The sequence below is a fragment of the Lepidochelys kempii genome, chromosome 2, assembly GCF_965140285.1.
Source record: "Lepidochelys kempii isolate rLepKem1 chromosome 2, rLepKem1.hap1, whole genome shotgun sequence".
NCBI lineage: Eukaryota > Metazoa > Chordata > Testudines > Cheloniidae > Lepidochelys > Lepidochelys kempii.
The window spans coordinates 199,155,641-199,170,105 of record NC_136381.1 but is presented as its reverse complement, the minus strand read 5'-3'; the positions used below and the strand labels follow the sequence as shown (position 1 = coordinate 199,170,105).

At 38.9% G+C, this 14,465-nt stretch overlaps 1 protein-coding gene across 2 annotated transcripts; it reads left to right on the top strand.

The window, feature by feature from the left end:
• Positions 1–615: 615 nt before the first annotated feature.
• Positions 616–14,122, top strand: OXSM (3-oxoacyl-ACP synthase, mitochondrial). Of its 2 annotated transcripts, none has more exons than XM_073333453.2 (3): positions 616–812; positions 4,398–5,414; positions 12,046–14,122. In XM_073333453.2, the coding sequence occupies exons 2-3, from the start codon at positions 4,429–4,431 to the stop codon at positions 12,446–12,448; spliced, it is 1,389 nt and encodes a 462-aa protein (XP_073189554.1). In that variant the 5' UTR covers positions 616–812; positions 4,398–4,428; the 3' UTR covers positions 12,449–14,122. The 2 variants fall into 2 exon arrangements, with proteins under 2 accessions (XP_073189554.1, XP_073189555.1); XM_073333454.2 differs by lacking the exon at positions 616–812 and adding an exon at positions 1,112–1,467.
• The last annotated feature ends 343 nt before the right edge of the window (positions 14,123–14,465 follow it).

Genomic DNA, 14,465 nt, shown 5'->3' with positions numbered 1-14,465 from the left:
ATGTAACTGTAATTAAAGACTATTTTTGTGACAAGCAACATTAATTCTAGCATTTCCCAACTTCTGAATTTGTAACCCTAACGTTCTTTTTAATATAAATAAGATGATGTGAAAAAAATAAAGTGAGGGAAAGTGAATTTCTCTTTTAGTTTCCTTCATGTCCTCGTGATTATTTAGACTCATGCATATTTTCTAGTCATCTCGTGTTTTTGAGTTCTTGGTGCTCTCTTTTGCATGTTTTCTATTTCTGAACGTGACTTTTTGGAGAGCGCTTGACTTCTTTTTTTATTAATTTCCTTTTTAATATAACTTTATTCTCTGGGTTTTTAAAAAAATCTCCATGACTCTTCCTTCTAGGGATCTGCCTTGCTGTTTTTGTTGTGATTCCTCTTTTTGGTCTCTGTAGAGAACCCTAATAGCTCTTGGATTCTAGCCTCATGCTGTGCTCTAAGATAAGTAGGAAGAATATTTCCACCACCTAAGAACAAATTGAAGAAAGGCTCCGCTTATTGTCATGGGTGGGATTCTCACTGGTGTCGCAAGCAGAGACTGTGAGATAAACACGCCACACGCCTTACCCTGCCGCAGCCTGGGAGACAAAGAGGCAGAAGTCAGAGAAAAGACAGGTCACATGCCCTACCAATCCAAAGCCGATTTCTTGAGTGGTGCAGGAGCTTCTGACCAATCGAGGAATCGGCAGTCGATTATCCAGTCGTCGAGGTTTGAGACCCCCCTTTTTTCCTCACGTGGTTTAGCCCACCGCCATTGGAGAAGGGGAGGGAGACGGAGCTGACCACACCGGAGAGGGGGAGGTGAGATACAGACATCCGAGGAATGTGCCTGTTTCCGCGCCGATCTCAGGGGGGGGATGGAATGAAAGAGGGAGGTTTGGGAATGGCGCGGAGGGGAAAGATTTTGCCCCCCGGAAATGGGCCAGGGCTGTTTCCCCCTCTCCTAGATAACCGGGGCGGGGCTGCCCCACCCAGGAGGGGGAGGTTGCCCCCGATGGAACGCTCTGGGGCAGGGGGTTATACTCTGACTCACACCTGGGGAGGAGCCGGGTGGCGGAGAGCCCCCCCCCCCCCCCCCCCCCGAGCCCCCTCAGCAGAGCTCTGCCATTGCTGGTGCGGGAGGCGCGGTCCCAGTGTGTCCTGTGCCCGCCAGTCCCCTCTGCCCGTCAGGCATCGCGCAGTGCGTGGAGAGAGGCCTCCGCTAACTAGGCTGTAACCTCTTCCCTAGCCCCCAGGAGTTTACAGGCGTGAGGTTTGAAAGTCCGCTCTTGTTTTCACACAGGGTGGCTAATTTTGGTCGGACGTATTCCTGGAGGTGTCATCCCGTGGCATAAACTTCCATTAAAGATTAATCTTGTATTGCTGGAGACTCCAGGACAGTCCTGGAGGTTTGGCAACCTTATTTTCAATGCTGTGCCTAGGGGCTGGCAGTGAAGCCAGAGGAGGGAGCAAAAGGGTAAAATGTTGATTTTTTTTTCAGTTTAGAGGGCTCCACGCCTTCTTTGGTGAATTGTTGAGGTTTGGCCCCCTATAGCAAAATAGTATTCTATGTAATAACCTCAGCTACTCTAGCAGTGTTGCCAACCCCAGTGTTCAAAACAAGTGAGTCAAATGCACCAAAACCATGAGATTGGCTTTAAAATCATGCGATTAAGTAAAATAATAGCTTTGGTGTTTTACTTTGTTTTTTGTTCTGATTTATGAGCCTTTAGGGTGCACTGGGGGACACATTTTGAAGTTTTCTCCGCAGCCAGAAGGGCTAGAAACTTGTTGATATTGTAACACAAATAAATAAGAGTTGTCACTTGGGTATCCCTCACTTTGCACTTTTATAGAGCTTTGTACTTTCACTATGCTATAAAAAATATTAACTAATCCTGTGATTGCCCTTAATGTTAGTTTAACATGACTTTATTTCTTTTTATAGAACATTAATAACCATTAAATGAAGGTGGTGCACAAGCATTGTTTTTTCAGAACATACCTCGTTGTAAGGTTTATTTTGACAATATTTTCAGTGGTTCTCAAACTGTGGGTCGGGACCCCAACATGGGTTGTGACCCCGTTTTAAGGGGGTCACTGGGGTTGGCTTAGGCTTACTGGGGCCAAAGCCCGAGCGCAACTACCCAGGGCCAAAGCTGAAGCCCAAGGCCAACTGGCTGGGGTCAAAGCCAAAGCCCAACAGCTTCAGCCCTGGGCAGCGAGGCTCAGGGTACAGGCCCCCTCCCCCTCTGCTAGGGGCGGTGGGGCTCCCACTTTGGCTTTGGCCCCCTCACCTGGGGCAGCAGGGCTTGGGCAAGCTCAGTCCCCCCTTCTGGGGTCGTGTAATTTTTGTTATCAGAAGGGGGTTACGGTGCAGTGAAGCTTGAGAAACCCAGTGTATTATGCCACGTCCTGAAGTCTGGCTGCCAAAGATGCTGACCGTTGACCCACAGCGGAATATAAAAATGAAAGCATCAGCCTTAAAGATACAACACACTGCTGCTGTGAATTTAAAACCAATAGCATTTTGCAGCCTGTTGTCACAGGAAATAAAATTACTTTCAGTTTTTCCTCCCACTCATTCCAACTGAAAAAGATATTCACCAGACTTTAAGAAGCTATATGCAAAATTTAAAATAGGTTTCCCTGTCCTTTCAGTGCTCTTCATTTTTGCCTTTGGCCATATGTATAAAGGGGAAACAGTATAAGAAAAAAGTGAGAAAAGTTCTACTAGTACTTGTCCTTGGCAAAAACAACAACAAGGCCAACATCCAAAATATCTAGTGTTATACAATCGCATGCTTTTACCCATATAAAATAACAATCGCACCATTAAACATTTGGCACAATAGAAATAAAGGCACTAGAACCAAATGCTGTCACAGGATTAATACTCTGTGTTGAAAAATAACCATCCAACTCTTTATCTAGCAGCAGGAGTACATAACAGCATTCTATTACAGTGATATTATCTCCAAGTCCAGTTCCCCTCGGAAAAATTATTTGGTAAAAAAATGGCGTTGTGGGGGGTTCCAAGTTTATTTGTTTCTCATGGATGTCAAACCAAATTTGCTCCATTTAGAAGAGAAAATGGTTATTTTCTAATTGGAAGCCCTGCAAACTGCTTGGACACTTAATAGTCAAGTTGGGTTATTTCTTTCTTGTGTATCATCATGGGTAATAAAGTTCCTGCAAGCCAAATCATACCCTCATGAGCACATGTACAACGGGAACACAAATTGCCAAACCAGATCAGACCAATAGTCCAGTATCCTATCTTTTACAGTGATCAGTACTAGATTCTTCAGCTGAAGGTGTACTTTAAAATATAATATTAATATAATAACGCAATGTTTTATGATGCTAGATGTGGTTATTTTCGAAGTGAGAGCTATTAATCCTGTGACAGCATTATATTTCAGTGCATTTGTTTTCACTATACCAATACAACTGATGACATATATGTCATCTGATGAAGACATATACATTTGATTGTGTGACATGTAGTGTTTTGGAGAATTTTCAAATAATTGTTTAAAGAGAGCAAGTGGCCATATTTCATGGCTTTCTAAATCGTAACTGTACTACATTTTTAATAAATGTAAATTAACTACTTCACATGTATTTTGATATATACTATATGACTTCAAATTACTCTTTTCCCCAATTAGCAACAATTTAATTTAAATTAGGGACTAATTTATAGAATTTCATGATCAAAATCTATGCTTAAAGCTTAATCAAACAAACTATCTCAAATGTGAAAAATCTGATTTTAGTAAGTCAAAAATGGCTTGATAGAGCAAAGCAATTTTTTCACAATATAAATGGATATTCAAATACAATGTTAAACTAACATTAAGGGCATCAAAGGACTAGTTAATATTTTTACAGCATATTGAAAGTATAAATCTCTATAAAAGTGCAAAGTGAGGGATATCCAAGTGACGGCTCTTATTTATTTGTGTTACAATACTATCCGAGATCGAGGCCCAGATGTAATAAGGGCTGTATGAACACATTGTAAGAGAACCCTGTCCCAGAGAGCTAACAATCTAAATAAACAAGACAGAGAAAAGGTGTGAGGGGAAAGAGAGGCATGGAGAGATGAAGTGACTTGCCAAGGTGTCAGATCAAATGTGTGGTAGAGCTGGAAACAGAATCCAGGTCTCCCAACTCTCAGTCTAGTGCCCCATCCCCTAGAGTTGCTGTCTCCCATAAAGGTTATGATGAGATCCTTAACTTACTGTAATAAATAGCCACAATAGGGCACTAGTCACACAGGGAACATCATTCTCTGCAATTTAGAAAATGCATGCATTTAAAAGGCAAGTCCTAATTTTACTGTATCTTAAATGCTTTTTACATCAGCTACTTCATTATTACCTTTTTTACCTGTTACAGAAACGCATTTCAGGTTACCGTGGTCTCCACCATGATCTCACAGTGCTTACAAGATTTCTTAAAAATTGTAAATTTTCGTCCTCGGAGTTCCAAATTACATCAGTGTTTAAGAAGTAGCAAAAATGGTTTCAGCACCAAGTCACTTTCCAAACATCAAAGGCGAGTAGTTGTCACAGGTATTGGTTTAGTGTCTCCTCTTGGTGTTGGGACTCAATTCGTGTGGAATCGCCTTCTCCAAGGAGAAAGTGGGATTATCTCTCTGGATGGGGAAGAATATACAAGTGTTCCATGTAGAGTGGCTGCTTGTGTGCCAAGAGGAAATGGCAAGGGTCAGTTCAGTGAAGAGAACTTTGTGTCAAAATCAGAAAGCAAATCCATGTCTTCTGCCACTATCATGGCCTTGGGTGCTGCAGAGCTAGCAATAAAAGACTCTGGCTGGCATCCACAGTCTGAAATGGATCACTTAACTGCTGGTGTGGCAATTGGAATGGGAATGGTTCCACTGGAAGATATTTCCAATACAGGCTTGCTGTTTAAAACAAAAGGTTATAACAAAGTCAGCCCATTCTTTATCCCTAAGATCTTAATCAATATGGCAGCAGGTCAGATCAGCATTAGATACCAACTCAAGGGGCCCAATCATGCTGTGTCAACTGCTTGTACCACAGGAGCACATGCTGTTGGAGATTCCTTTAGATTTATAGGCTATGGTGATGCTGATGTGATGTTGGCTGGAGGAACAGAGGCTTCTATTAGCCCCTTGTCTATAGCTGCATTTGCAAGAGCTCGGGCACTCAGCTCTAACTTTAACTCAAGCCCTAAACTGGCATGTCGACCGTTCCACTCGCAGAGAGAAGGATTTGTAATGGGAGAGGGTGCAGCTGTGTTGGTGTTGGAAGAATATGAACATGCTATTCAAAGAGAAGCCAGGATCTATGCAGAAATTTTAGGTTATGGACTCTCTGGTGATGCTTGCCATATAACAGCACCTAATCCAGATGGAGATGGTGCTTTTAGGTAAGAATTTGTAGATTAATTTGACAGATACGTTATTAAGCTATTATTTTCTGTTGGTCAATATTCTCTGTAAATTTGTCAAGAGAAATATCATGCACCTCAGCATGAATACCATCCACATATCTTTTAACTGGTGTGAGAGTGTTTAAAATACAATGGCATGCAGATTTTCAAAAAGCCTGAAAGCTTAATCTGAACAATGGAAGATTTTTGTAAGGTTCTATCTTATTTTTCTTATGGCAAGGTAGTCTCACTAGAGTCAGACGCCTCATGTAATATTATGGAAGCTTTATTCAATGTGGAAAATATTTCACTTTTACTTTTGATGTACACAGCTGTTCACCATAAATGAGTCCCAACTACACGCAGATGTTAAAGGCTAAAGTACAATAAAACCTTTTGAACCTCTGTATTTAAGAGGAGAGACATTCAGCTATGAAAGCAGGTAATGCTGCTACCTGTGTTCTTTAGGAATACTATTTAATTAGCCCACACTGAACTCCAAAATAGTACATTAACAGTTATGTAGTAGTTGAAGAATGCCGATTCCCAGAATAAGTACCTTAGATATTATCAGTGTGAATAGTCAAAATGCTCTGAAAAAGATTTAGGACTTGGTTTTAACAAGTTACGTTGATGTGTATGCAAAGCACACGGTTAAAATAGAGACCTGGTTTAAGTATCTTGCTTTGTTGGGATTGTAATGCAGACTCAATGCCTTCAGTGTGGTATGGGGGGAAAAGGTTAGAGTTGGTGGATGGACAGCAGAAATGAACTTTGGATTTTCACTTTGGTATGTCCTCAGATCTATGTTTGCATAGAATTAAGATACTATCACACTGTAGGCTGATTAAATGTCTTATTTTTTATAGGATAGTGCCATTTTTCAGCACTCTTTTGCCAGTCTTAAAATAGGGCTGCTTTTACAAGGGATATCTGTGGAAAAGAACGCATGTTGCTCTATCCATTACTGAGATAGAAAATCTTCTTTTATGAAGCTAGTTTACACACAGTTTATATCTTTTTACAGTTTCACTGTTTTGACATTTTATGTTTATACATAAGAACATAAGAATGGCCCTATTGGGTCAGACCAAAGGTCCATCTAGCTCAGTATCTTGTCTTCCAATGGTGGCCAGTGCCAGGTGCCTCAGAGGGAATGAACAGAACAGGTAATCATCATGTGATCCATCCCCTGTCACTCATTCCCAGCTTCTGGCAAACAGGGGTTAGGGACACCATTCAACCATAGAATAGAATCCCGCCAATCCTGGCTAATAGCCATTGATGGACCCATCCTCCATGAATTTATATTGTTCTTTTTTGAACCCTGTTATGGTCTTGGCCTTTACAACATTCTCTGGCAAGATATTCCACCAGTTGACTGTGCATTGTGTGCAGACATACTTCCTTTTATTAGTTTTAAATCTGCTGCCTATTAATTTCATTTGGTGACCCCTAGTTCTTGTGTTATGAGAAGTAGTAAATAACACTTCCTTATCTACTTTCTCTACACCAGTCATGATTTTATAGACCTCAATCATATCTCCCCTGAGCCATCTCTTTTCCAAGCTGAAAAATCCCAGTTATTAATCTCTTCTCATTCGGAAGCCTTTCCATACCCCTAATCATTTTTGTTGCCCTTTTCTGAATCTTTTCCAATTCCAGTCTTTTTTGAGATGTGGCGACCACATCTGCACGCAGTATTCAAGATGTGGGCGTAACATGGATTTTTATAGAGGCAACATGATATTTTCTGTCCTATTATCTATCCCTTTCTTAATTATTCCCAGCATTCTGTTCGCTTTTTTGACTGCCGCTGCACATTGAGTGGATGTTTTCAGAGGACTATCCACAATGACTCCAAGATCTCTTTCTTGAGAGGTAACAGCTAATTTAGACCCCATCATTGTATATGTATAGTTGGGATTATGCTTTCCAGTGTGCATTACTTTGCATTTGTCAGTATTAAATTTCATCTGCCATTTTTTTGCTCAGTCATCCAGTTTTGAGAGATCCTTTTGTAGCTCTTTGCTGTCTGCCTGCATCTTAACTATCTTTAGTAATTTTGTATCATCTGCAAATTTTGCCATCTCACTTTTTACACCCTTTTCCAGATCATTTATGAATATGTTGAATAGGACTGGTCCCAGAACAGACCCTCGGGGGACATCACTATTTACTTCTCTCCATTCTGAAAACTGACATTTACACCTACCCTTTCTTTCCTATCTTTTAACCAGTTACCAGTCCATGAGAGCACCTTCCCTCTTATCCTGTGGCAGCTTACTTTGTGTAAGAGCCTTTGGTGAGGGACCTTGTCAAAGGCTTTCTGAAAATCTAAGTACACCCTATCCACTGGATCTCCCTTGTCCACATCCTTGTTGAGCCCCTCAAATAATTTTAGTAGATTGGTGAGGCATGATTTCTCTTTACTAAAACCATGTTGACACTTCCTCAACAAATTATGTTTATCTATATGTCTGACAATATTGTTCTTTATTATAGTTCCAACCAGTTTGCCTGGTACTGAAGTCAGGCTTACAGGCCTGTAATTGCTGGGATCACCTCTGGGGCCCTTTTAAAAAATTGACATCACATTAGCTATCCTCCAGTCATTTGGTACAGAAGCTGATTTAACTGATAAGTTACCGACTACAGTTAATAGTTCTGCAATTTCACATTTGAGTTCCTACAGAACTCTTGTGTGAATACCATCTGGTCCTGGTGACTTATTGCTGTTAAATTTAATTTATCAATTTGTTCCAAAACCTCCTCTAATGATATCTTAATCTGGGACAGTTCCTCAGATCTGTCATCTAAAAACAATGGCTCAGGTTTCGGAATCTCCCTCACATCCTCAGCTGTAAAGACTGACTGAAGCAAAGAATTCATTTAGTTTCTCCTCAATGGCCTTATCATCCTTGAGTGTTTCTTTAGCACTTCGATTGTCCAGTGGCCCCACTGGTTGTTTAGCAGGCTTCCTGCTTCTGATGTACTTAAAAAAAATTTGCTATTACTTTTTGAGTCTTTGACTAACTGTTCCTCAGATTCTTTTTTGGCCTTCCTAATTGTATTTTTTACACTTCATTTGCCAGTGTTTATATTGTGTATATAGTGTTTGATAGTGTTTATATTTGTATATAGTGTAAATACCCTATAATTAATTTAATTATGAATGAAATAACTTACCTGTATCTCTCTCTCTCTCTCTCTTTATATATATATCTACCGCTTGAGAGCCTTGTGTAGGCTGACTATATAGGTCTTTGCTAAAGATCACAGGTAGAGCTTTACTAGTCTTCACAGCTTATTGTAGTATTATACTAAAACTTTTACATATCAGTGCAAAGTAATGGTTTTCATAGCAGCTGTGATGCCCTTTGTGCTTATGGCATATTGTTGTTACCATAGGAAATGGTCAAAGAAAAAGCGAATATGGTAAAACAATCCAAGAATACAGACTAAATAAAAAGTGAAAGCATGGATGACAGTGGCACCTAATCAAAGCCAACCCTATTTGTCGATAATCTGGGTTTGCTGAGTGTGCCCGTATGAGTCAATGCATTGTACTGACCCCATTAGAATTATTATTGTAGTGATAGTTCATAGTCATTTCAGTTCTTCTGTTCTTAATATACCATGCCTCCCAGGATTTTTTCCTTTCTAAGGATGAACTGCCCTGGCAAGGGAATGGACTAAATGACCAAACAAGTAGCCCTCTATATTTTATGTTGTTCTGATGTCTGTGTTTAATGCTATATCTTTGGGTTAACAGATTTTAAAGTAGAAGACTAATTTACCAGTTTTCTCCTTACAGTACTTGATTCATACGTAATTGCTTTAGACATTTATTTAGACTTTTAAGACATTTATGATGAGATACTGAGATTAACTGGAACTTTCTCTCAAATTACAGATTTTTTTCACCACTGAGCTGATATGGTAATACATTTGTAACACAATTTTCCTATATGCATCTTATAATTGTGTCAGAATATGAATTAAATTCACAACAGGAAATAAAGCATTTTATGTTAAACATTTTAAATTATTAATTGTGATATGTTGTACATTAGCAAAGAAATCTGAAATGTATACACTACACTTATTACTGTATATCAATTATTGGCTTCCCAATTTACATAATTTCAAGGGCATATAGTTTTTGTGAGATTCATAGATTCATAGATATTTAGGTCAGAAGGGACCATTATGATCATCTAGTCTGACCTCCTGCACAACGCAGGCCACAGAATTTCACCCACCACTCCTACAAAAAAACCCCTCACACCTATATCTGTGCTATTGAAGTCCTCAAATCATAGTTTAAAGACTTCAAGGAGCAGAGAATCCTCCAGCAAGTGACCCGTGCCCCATGCTACAGAGGAAGGCGAAAAACCTCCAGGGCCACTTCCAATCTGCCCTGGAGGAAAATTCCTTCCCGACCCCAAATATGGCGATCAGCTAAACCCTGAGCATATGGGCAAGATTCATCAGCCAGATACTACAGAAAATTCTTTCCTGGGTAACTCTGATCTCACCCCGTCTAATAGCCCATCACAGGCCATTGGGCCTATTTACCATGAATATTTAATTACCAAAACCATGTTATCCCATTGTATCATCTCCTCCATAAAATCCATAGATTTTAAGAGCTACTTCAGCCTGATAATAATATATATGTAGGACATGATCCTACATGTGTTAGGCAAAACTCTCAGTAAAAGAGAACAGGTCTGGGCCCAAAACTTGTGTATATAATGCATACAGTAGAATATATGTGATATATAATATATTTGGATAATATAGTAGCCCTAAGGAGTGTAGTAAGTTAAAATAGTTTAACTATTTCCCTTCTGGTTGATTAACTTTGTTGCCAGTATTCTGGCTTGCTAGTAAGTGACAAACAGGATCACTCAACTCTCTGACTTAAGTTAGAAGCTAGATTCTGCAACATGCCTGAAAAGGCGGAAGAAAGACTCAAAGTCAGAGATGTTTAAATTTATTCAACATTTGGTATACCTAATAGAGCTCACTTCCTACTTGTCTGTTGCTCTGCAGATCTGTCATCCATATTATATTACTCCTGGAGGAATTCTGTGCCAAAAAATTAAAAATTCTGTACCAAAATTTAAAAAATTCTTCTCACAATATTTGAAAATTCTGCATATTTTATTTGTCAAAATAACACAATATAATCATTCTAGTTTCAATTATTTTGATAATTTATTTCAAAATATCTGTCAGCAAGTATGTCTGTAACAATATTACCAAAAAAAAAGAAAAGATTCTGGTAATTTTTTTTTTGACAAATAGATTCTTTACTAGGCATATTAATACAGAACTTTGAGTAATTAGTTTAAATTACAGTATAGAACTATATTTCCTGCACCTGTCAGAAGCAGTGCAAAGGCTTGGGGGAGTCAGGAGTAATGGAGCTGCTGCGGGAGAGGGAAGGAGCCTAGGAGTGAGCCTGGAGATGTTGGGTGTGACCCCATGGGTCTCTGCAGCCCACATCCCCAGGCTTAACACTTTCACACCACTAGCTCCTGAGCCTATGCCCCAGTCTGTCCCGCCCTGTCATTCTGAACCCCAGTCTGTGACACACACACATCCCCTCCCTCCGCAGCCCTGTGTGCCCCACTCTGTCCTAACCTGGCTCTGTGGCTGTGATGAACTCTACTCCTAGGGGGAATTCTGCAGCACTGGGCATAGCATTTTTTTTTTCCCCACAGAAAATACATTCTGCTCCTTGGGGCCAGAATGGAGGTATAGGTTCTCAGTGTAGTTGACACTGTGCTCCCAGTGAATCTCCTGTTATCTACTGGGTTTGGGGCCATAGCCCTACTTCTTCCAGAATGAGGAAGACAAATCCTCCCCTAACCCTGAGGGAAGAATTCAAAAGAAGCTCACAAGGAGAACTGTGGAATTTCCCTGCCCCTCTGGATTTTTCCCAGGGGAGAAAGCAGTTTGCACTAAAGTTCTGAACAGTGGTGAGGATGTTCTAGTTGTTGTGAGCAAAAGGGAATAATATAAACACGAAGGACAGAAAATGTAAAAGTTAGGAAACTTTTTGTTTAATTTGCTTTGATCAAGATGGTTGCTGTAATCACAGAGGGAACTCTGCTTTTGATTGAGTACCTGGCGGCTAAACTAGAGAAACTTCAGCAAAGGGTAATTGAAGTTGTAAAATAGTTGGGAAAATAATTTTTAAGATAAAACTTATTTTAGAAGGAAAATGATTGACCTTTGGATTAAAAACAGACTTCTAATGGACAACAATATCTGTTATCTAATATCTGATATCTATTATATCCCCTTTTTCAACCTGTGGTATAACAGTCTTTCCGCTGTAGACTTTAATTCCAGTCAATATATTCTATAGAAGAATAAAATATTTAAGATACCCAAGATCTAAGTGTGTATATTATTCTTATGTTGCTGATAAAGTGTATGGGTCTGATTCTGCTCTGCCTTGCACCTTGTGTAGTCATTTATATTGGAGCAAAGTGCCTGTGAAATGCAACCATTCTGATTTAGCATTTAACAACCATTTCCACTCTGAACAGATGGCGGTGACTACAAGAGACAGCGGGAAATCAAGCTCTCTGTTTTTCTTTTTCCTTAGATGTATGTCTGCAGCAATAAAAGATTCTGGAATATGTCCTGAGGATATAACATATGTCAATGCACATGCCACTTCTACACCACTAGGAGATGCTGCTGAGAATCAAGCTATCAAGAGACTTTTTAAAGAGCATTCATACACTCTTGCAGTTTCCTCAACAAAGGGAGCAACAGGACATCTCCTGGGGGCTGCAGGGGCTATAGAGGCAGCTTTTACTGCACTGTCCTGTTACCATGGAATTTTACCACCTACTCTCAACCTGGATAAAACTGAGCCGGAGTTTGACCTTAACTATGTTCCGCTAACAGCCCAAGAGTGGCAAAGTGAAAAACGACGCATTGCTCTCACTAATTCATTTGGCTTTGGTGGTAGTAATGCAACACTGTGCTTTGCTCATGTTTAGCTTACAGTGTGTTGTGTGTGTGTAAATACTACAAATGCAGATTGGTAAATGGCCTGAAAAATAATTTGTGGTACTACATTATGTTTTGTTGTACTGTAACACTTTTTACGTGAACCATATCCCTTTTTATCCAGTCACATTGGCGACTTGCTTATTTTTTTCTTAAGTCTTCCAGTCCTTACCTATTTATACTTCAGACTACAAAAGAATGAGTATTACTCCTTTAGAGTCTGATCTTGCAAATGCTAAGTGCTTTCTTTGTTTTCATTCACTTCACTGGGAGGTTAGGATGCTCTGCACTTGGCAGGATTTAGTCCTTAGTATGACAACTCCTGTTTGATCAACAGCCCCATTCACCTCATTCTCCCCTTTATTATATTGTTTGCATTACTTCTGGTTATTACTTTGAAATACCAAATTCAGCACTTTAATTAGGAATGTCATATTTTAAAAAGAAAGGTATTAAAGTTGAAAATGCTCTAAAATGCTTTATATTAAATATTCAAAAGTACATACCACTGTTAAAAAACCTATTAATTGCGCTCTCTCTCTCTTTTTTTTTTTTTTTTTGGTCTGTAAGGTCAAGAATGTAAAAGTAGAATCTAAATGGAATTGTTCTTGCAAATGGTTTGGTAAAGATGTGGCTCAGTTAGATAGAAAAATAAACCTATTTCAGCTATTTTGAGTGAGGGAGAATCTGTCAAAACTGAGGGCTTTATTTACATCAGTGCTATATGTTTTGCAACATCAAAGAAGTAAACTCAGCTGAATTGCCTCTTCCTCAAAAGATTTAACAGTGAACAGAAGTTTATTTGATTTGAAAGCATGATGGTTTTGTGTCTTCTTTGTATGAATTGGGAATCCTGATTTTGTTTTAAATTTTAATAGAAAGATTTAAAACAAATAAAAATTCTCCCACTGTGTTTGCAGTCCAAATATTCTAGATCCTGTCTGTCACTGACTCATCTATTTTAATTTCCATGATAAGTGATATGCAAAGGTATATAGCATAAATAGTGAAAAGTAAATTATATTTTCAAAATTCAGTTTTACTAACTGGTGCTGTTAATGTAGGATATATTGCCATTAAAATCAGTGGGTGTTAAGTGAGTTCAGCACCTTGCAAGTTAGGGTGCATAGGAATGAAGCTCCTATTTTCTAATGATATGTCATGTTTATCTTGACAGTCTTCCTTGAATTTCATAAACAGAGCTTTTTTGATGCATCAGAATGGTAATAATATAGAATTCAAATGAAGTGCTGAATTTATAGCTGCTGCATCCCTTACTTCATAATATCATTTTGAGTCTGTCAGTTTATGACTTTATAAACAACTTAGTTGTTCAGTTAAAAATGAATCAAATATAAAATTTCCCACAGAAATATATTTACCTTAGAAACATTTTTTACATTTGCTCCTCAAATCATTAGTACAAGATTTGAATACAAAGACCTTCATCAAGATGAAATTACTCTGGTTATACATGTGGATATTTAACCTCATATCTTCTTTTACTAAATGAAATAAACAGACTCACAGAAAAACAGATGGAAATTTGTCCTTCTGTTGTGCTATTATGCCATATAATAAGGTAGAACTTTCTTGTTGGATCAGAAAAGTGGTCCATCTAGTCCAGTCCTATCTCCAGAAGTGGCCAGTACCAGCTGCTCTGGGGCAAGGAGCAAGAAATGATGCAGTAGGCAGTTATAGGGAAAATTTCTCCCTCCCTCCCTTCACTCTCAGTTGTTAGAGATTTGTGTATGATATAAATCATCAGGGTTTATGTATCTTCCAAATATTTTTTTTAATATTTACTATTATAATTCTAGATAGTCTTATTATAAATGTCCAGTCCTTTTTTGAATCATGCTAAGCTTTTAGCCTCAGTGATATGTATAAAAGGACTGTTAAGTGCACAGAAATATTAACAGCAGTCATTGAAAACGAAGGCTTGAACTCATGGTCTCCTGGCTCCCATCTCAATGCATCTTTGTGCTAACCTACAGCACATTTTTA

Coding starts and splice junctions, on each gene's coding strand:
- OXSM (XM_073333453.2), top strand. CDS start 4,429: ATGATCTCACAGTGCTTACAAGATTTCTTAAAAATTGTAAATTTTCGT. Junction 5,415..12,045: donor GATGGAGATGGTGCTTTTAG/GTAAGAATTTGT, acceptor CTTTTTCCTTAG/ATGTATGTCTGCAGCAATAA.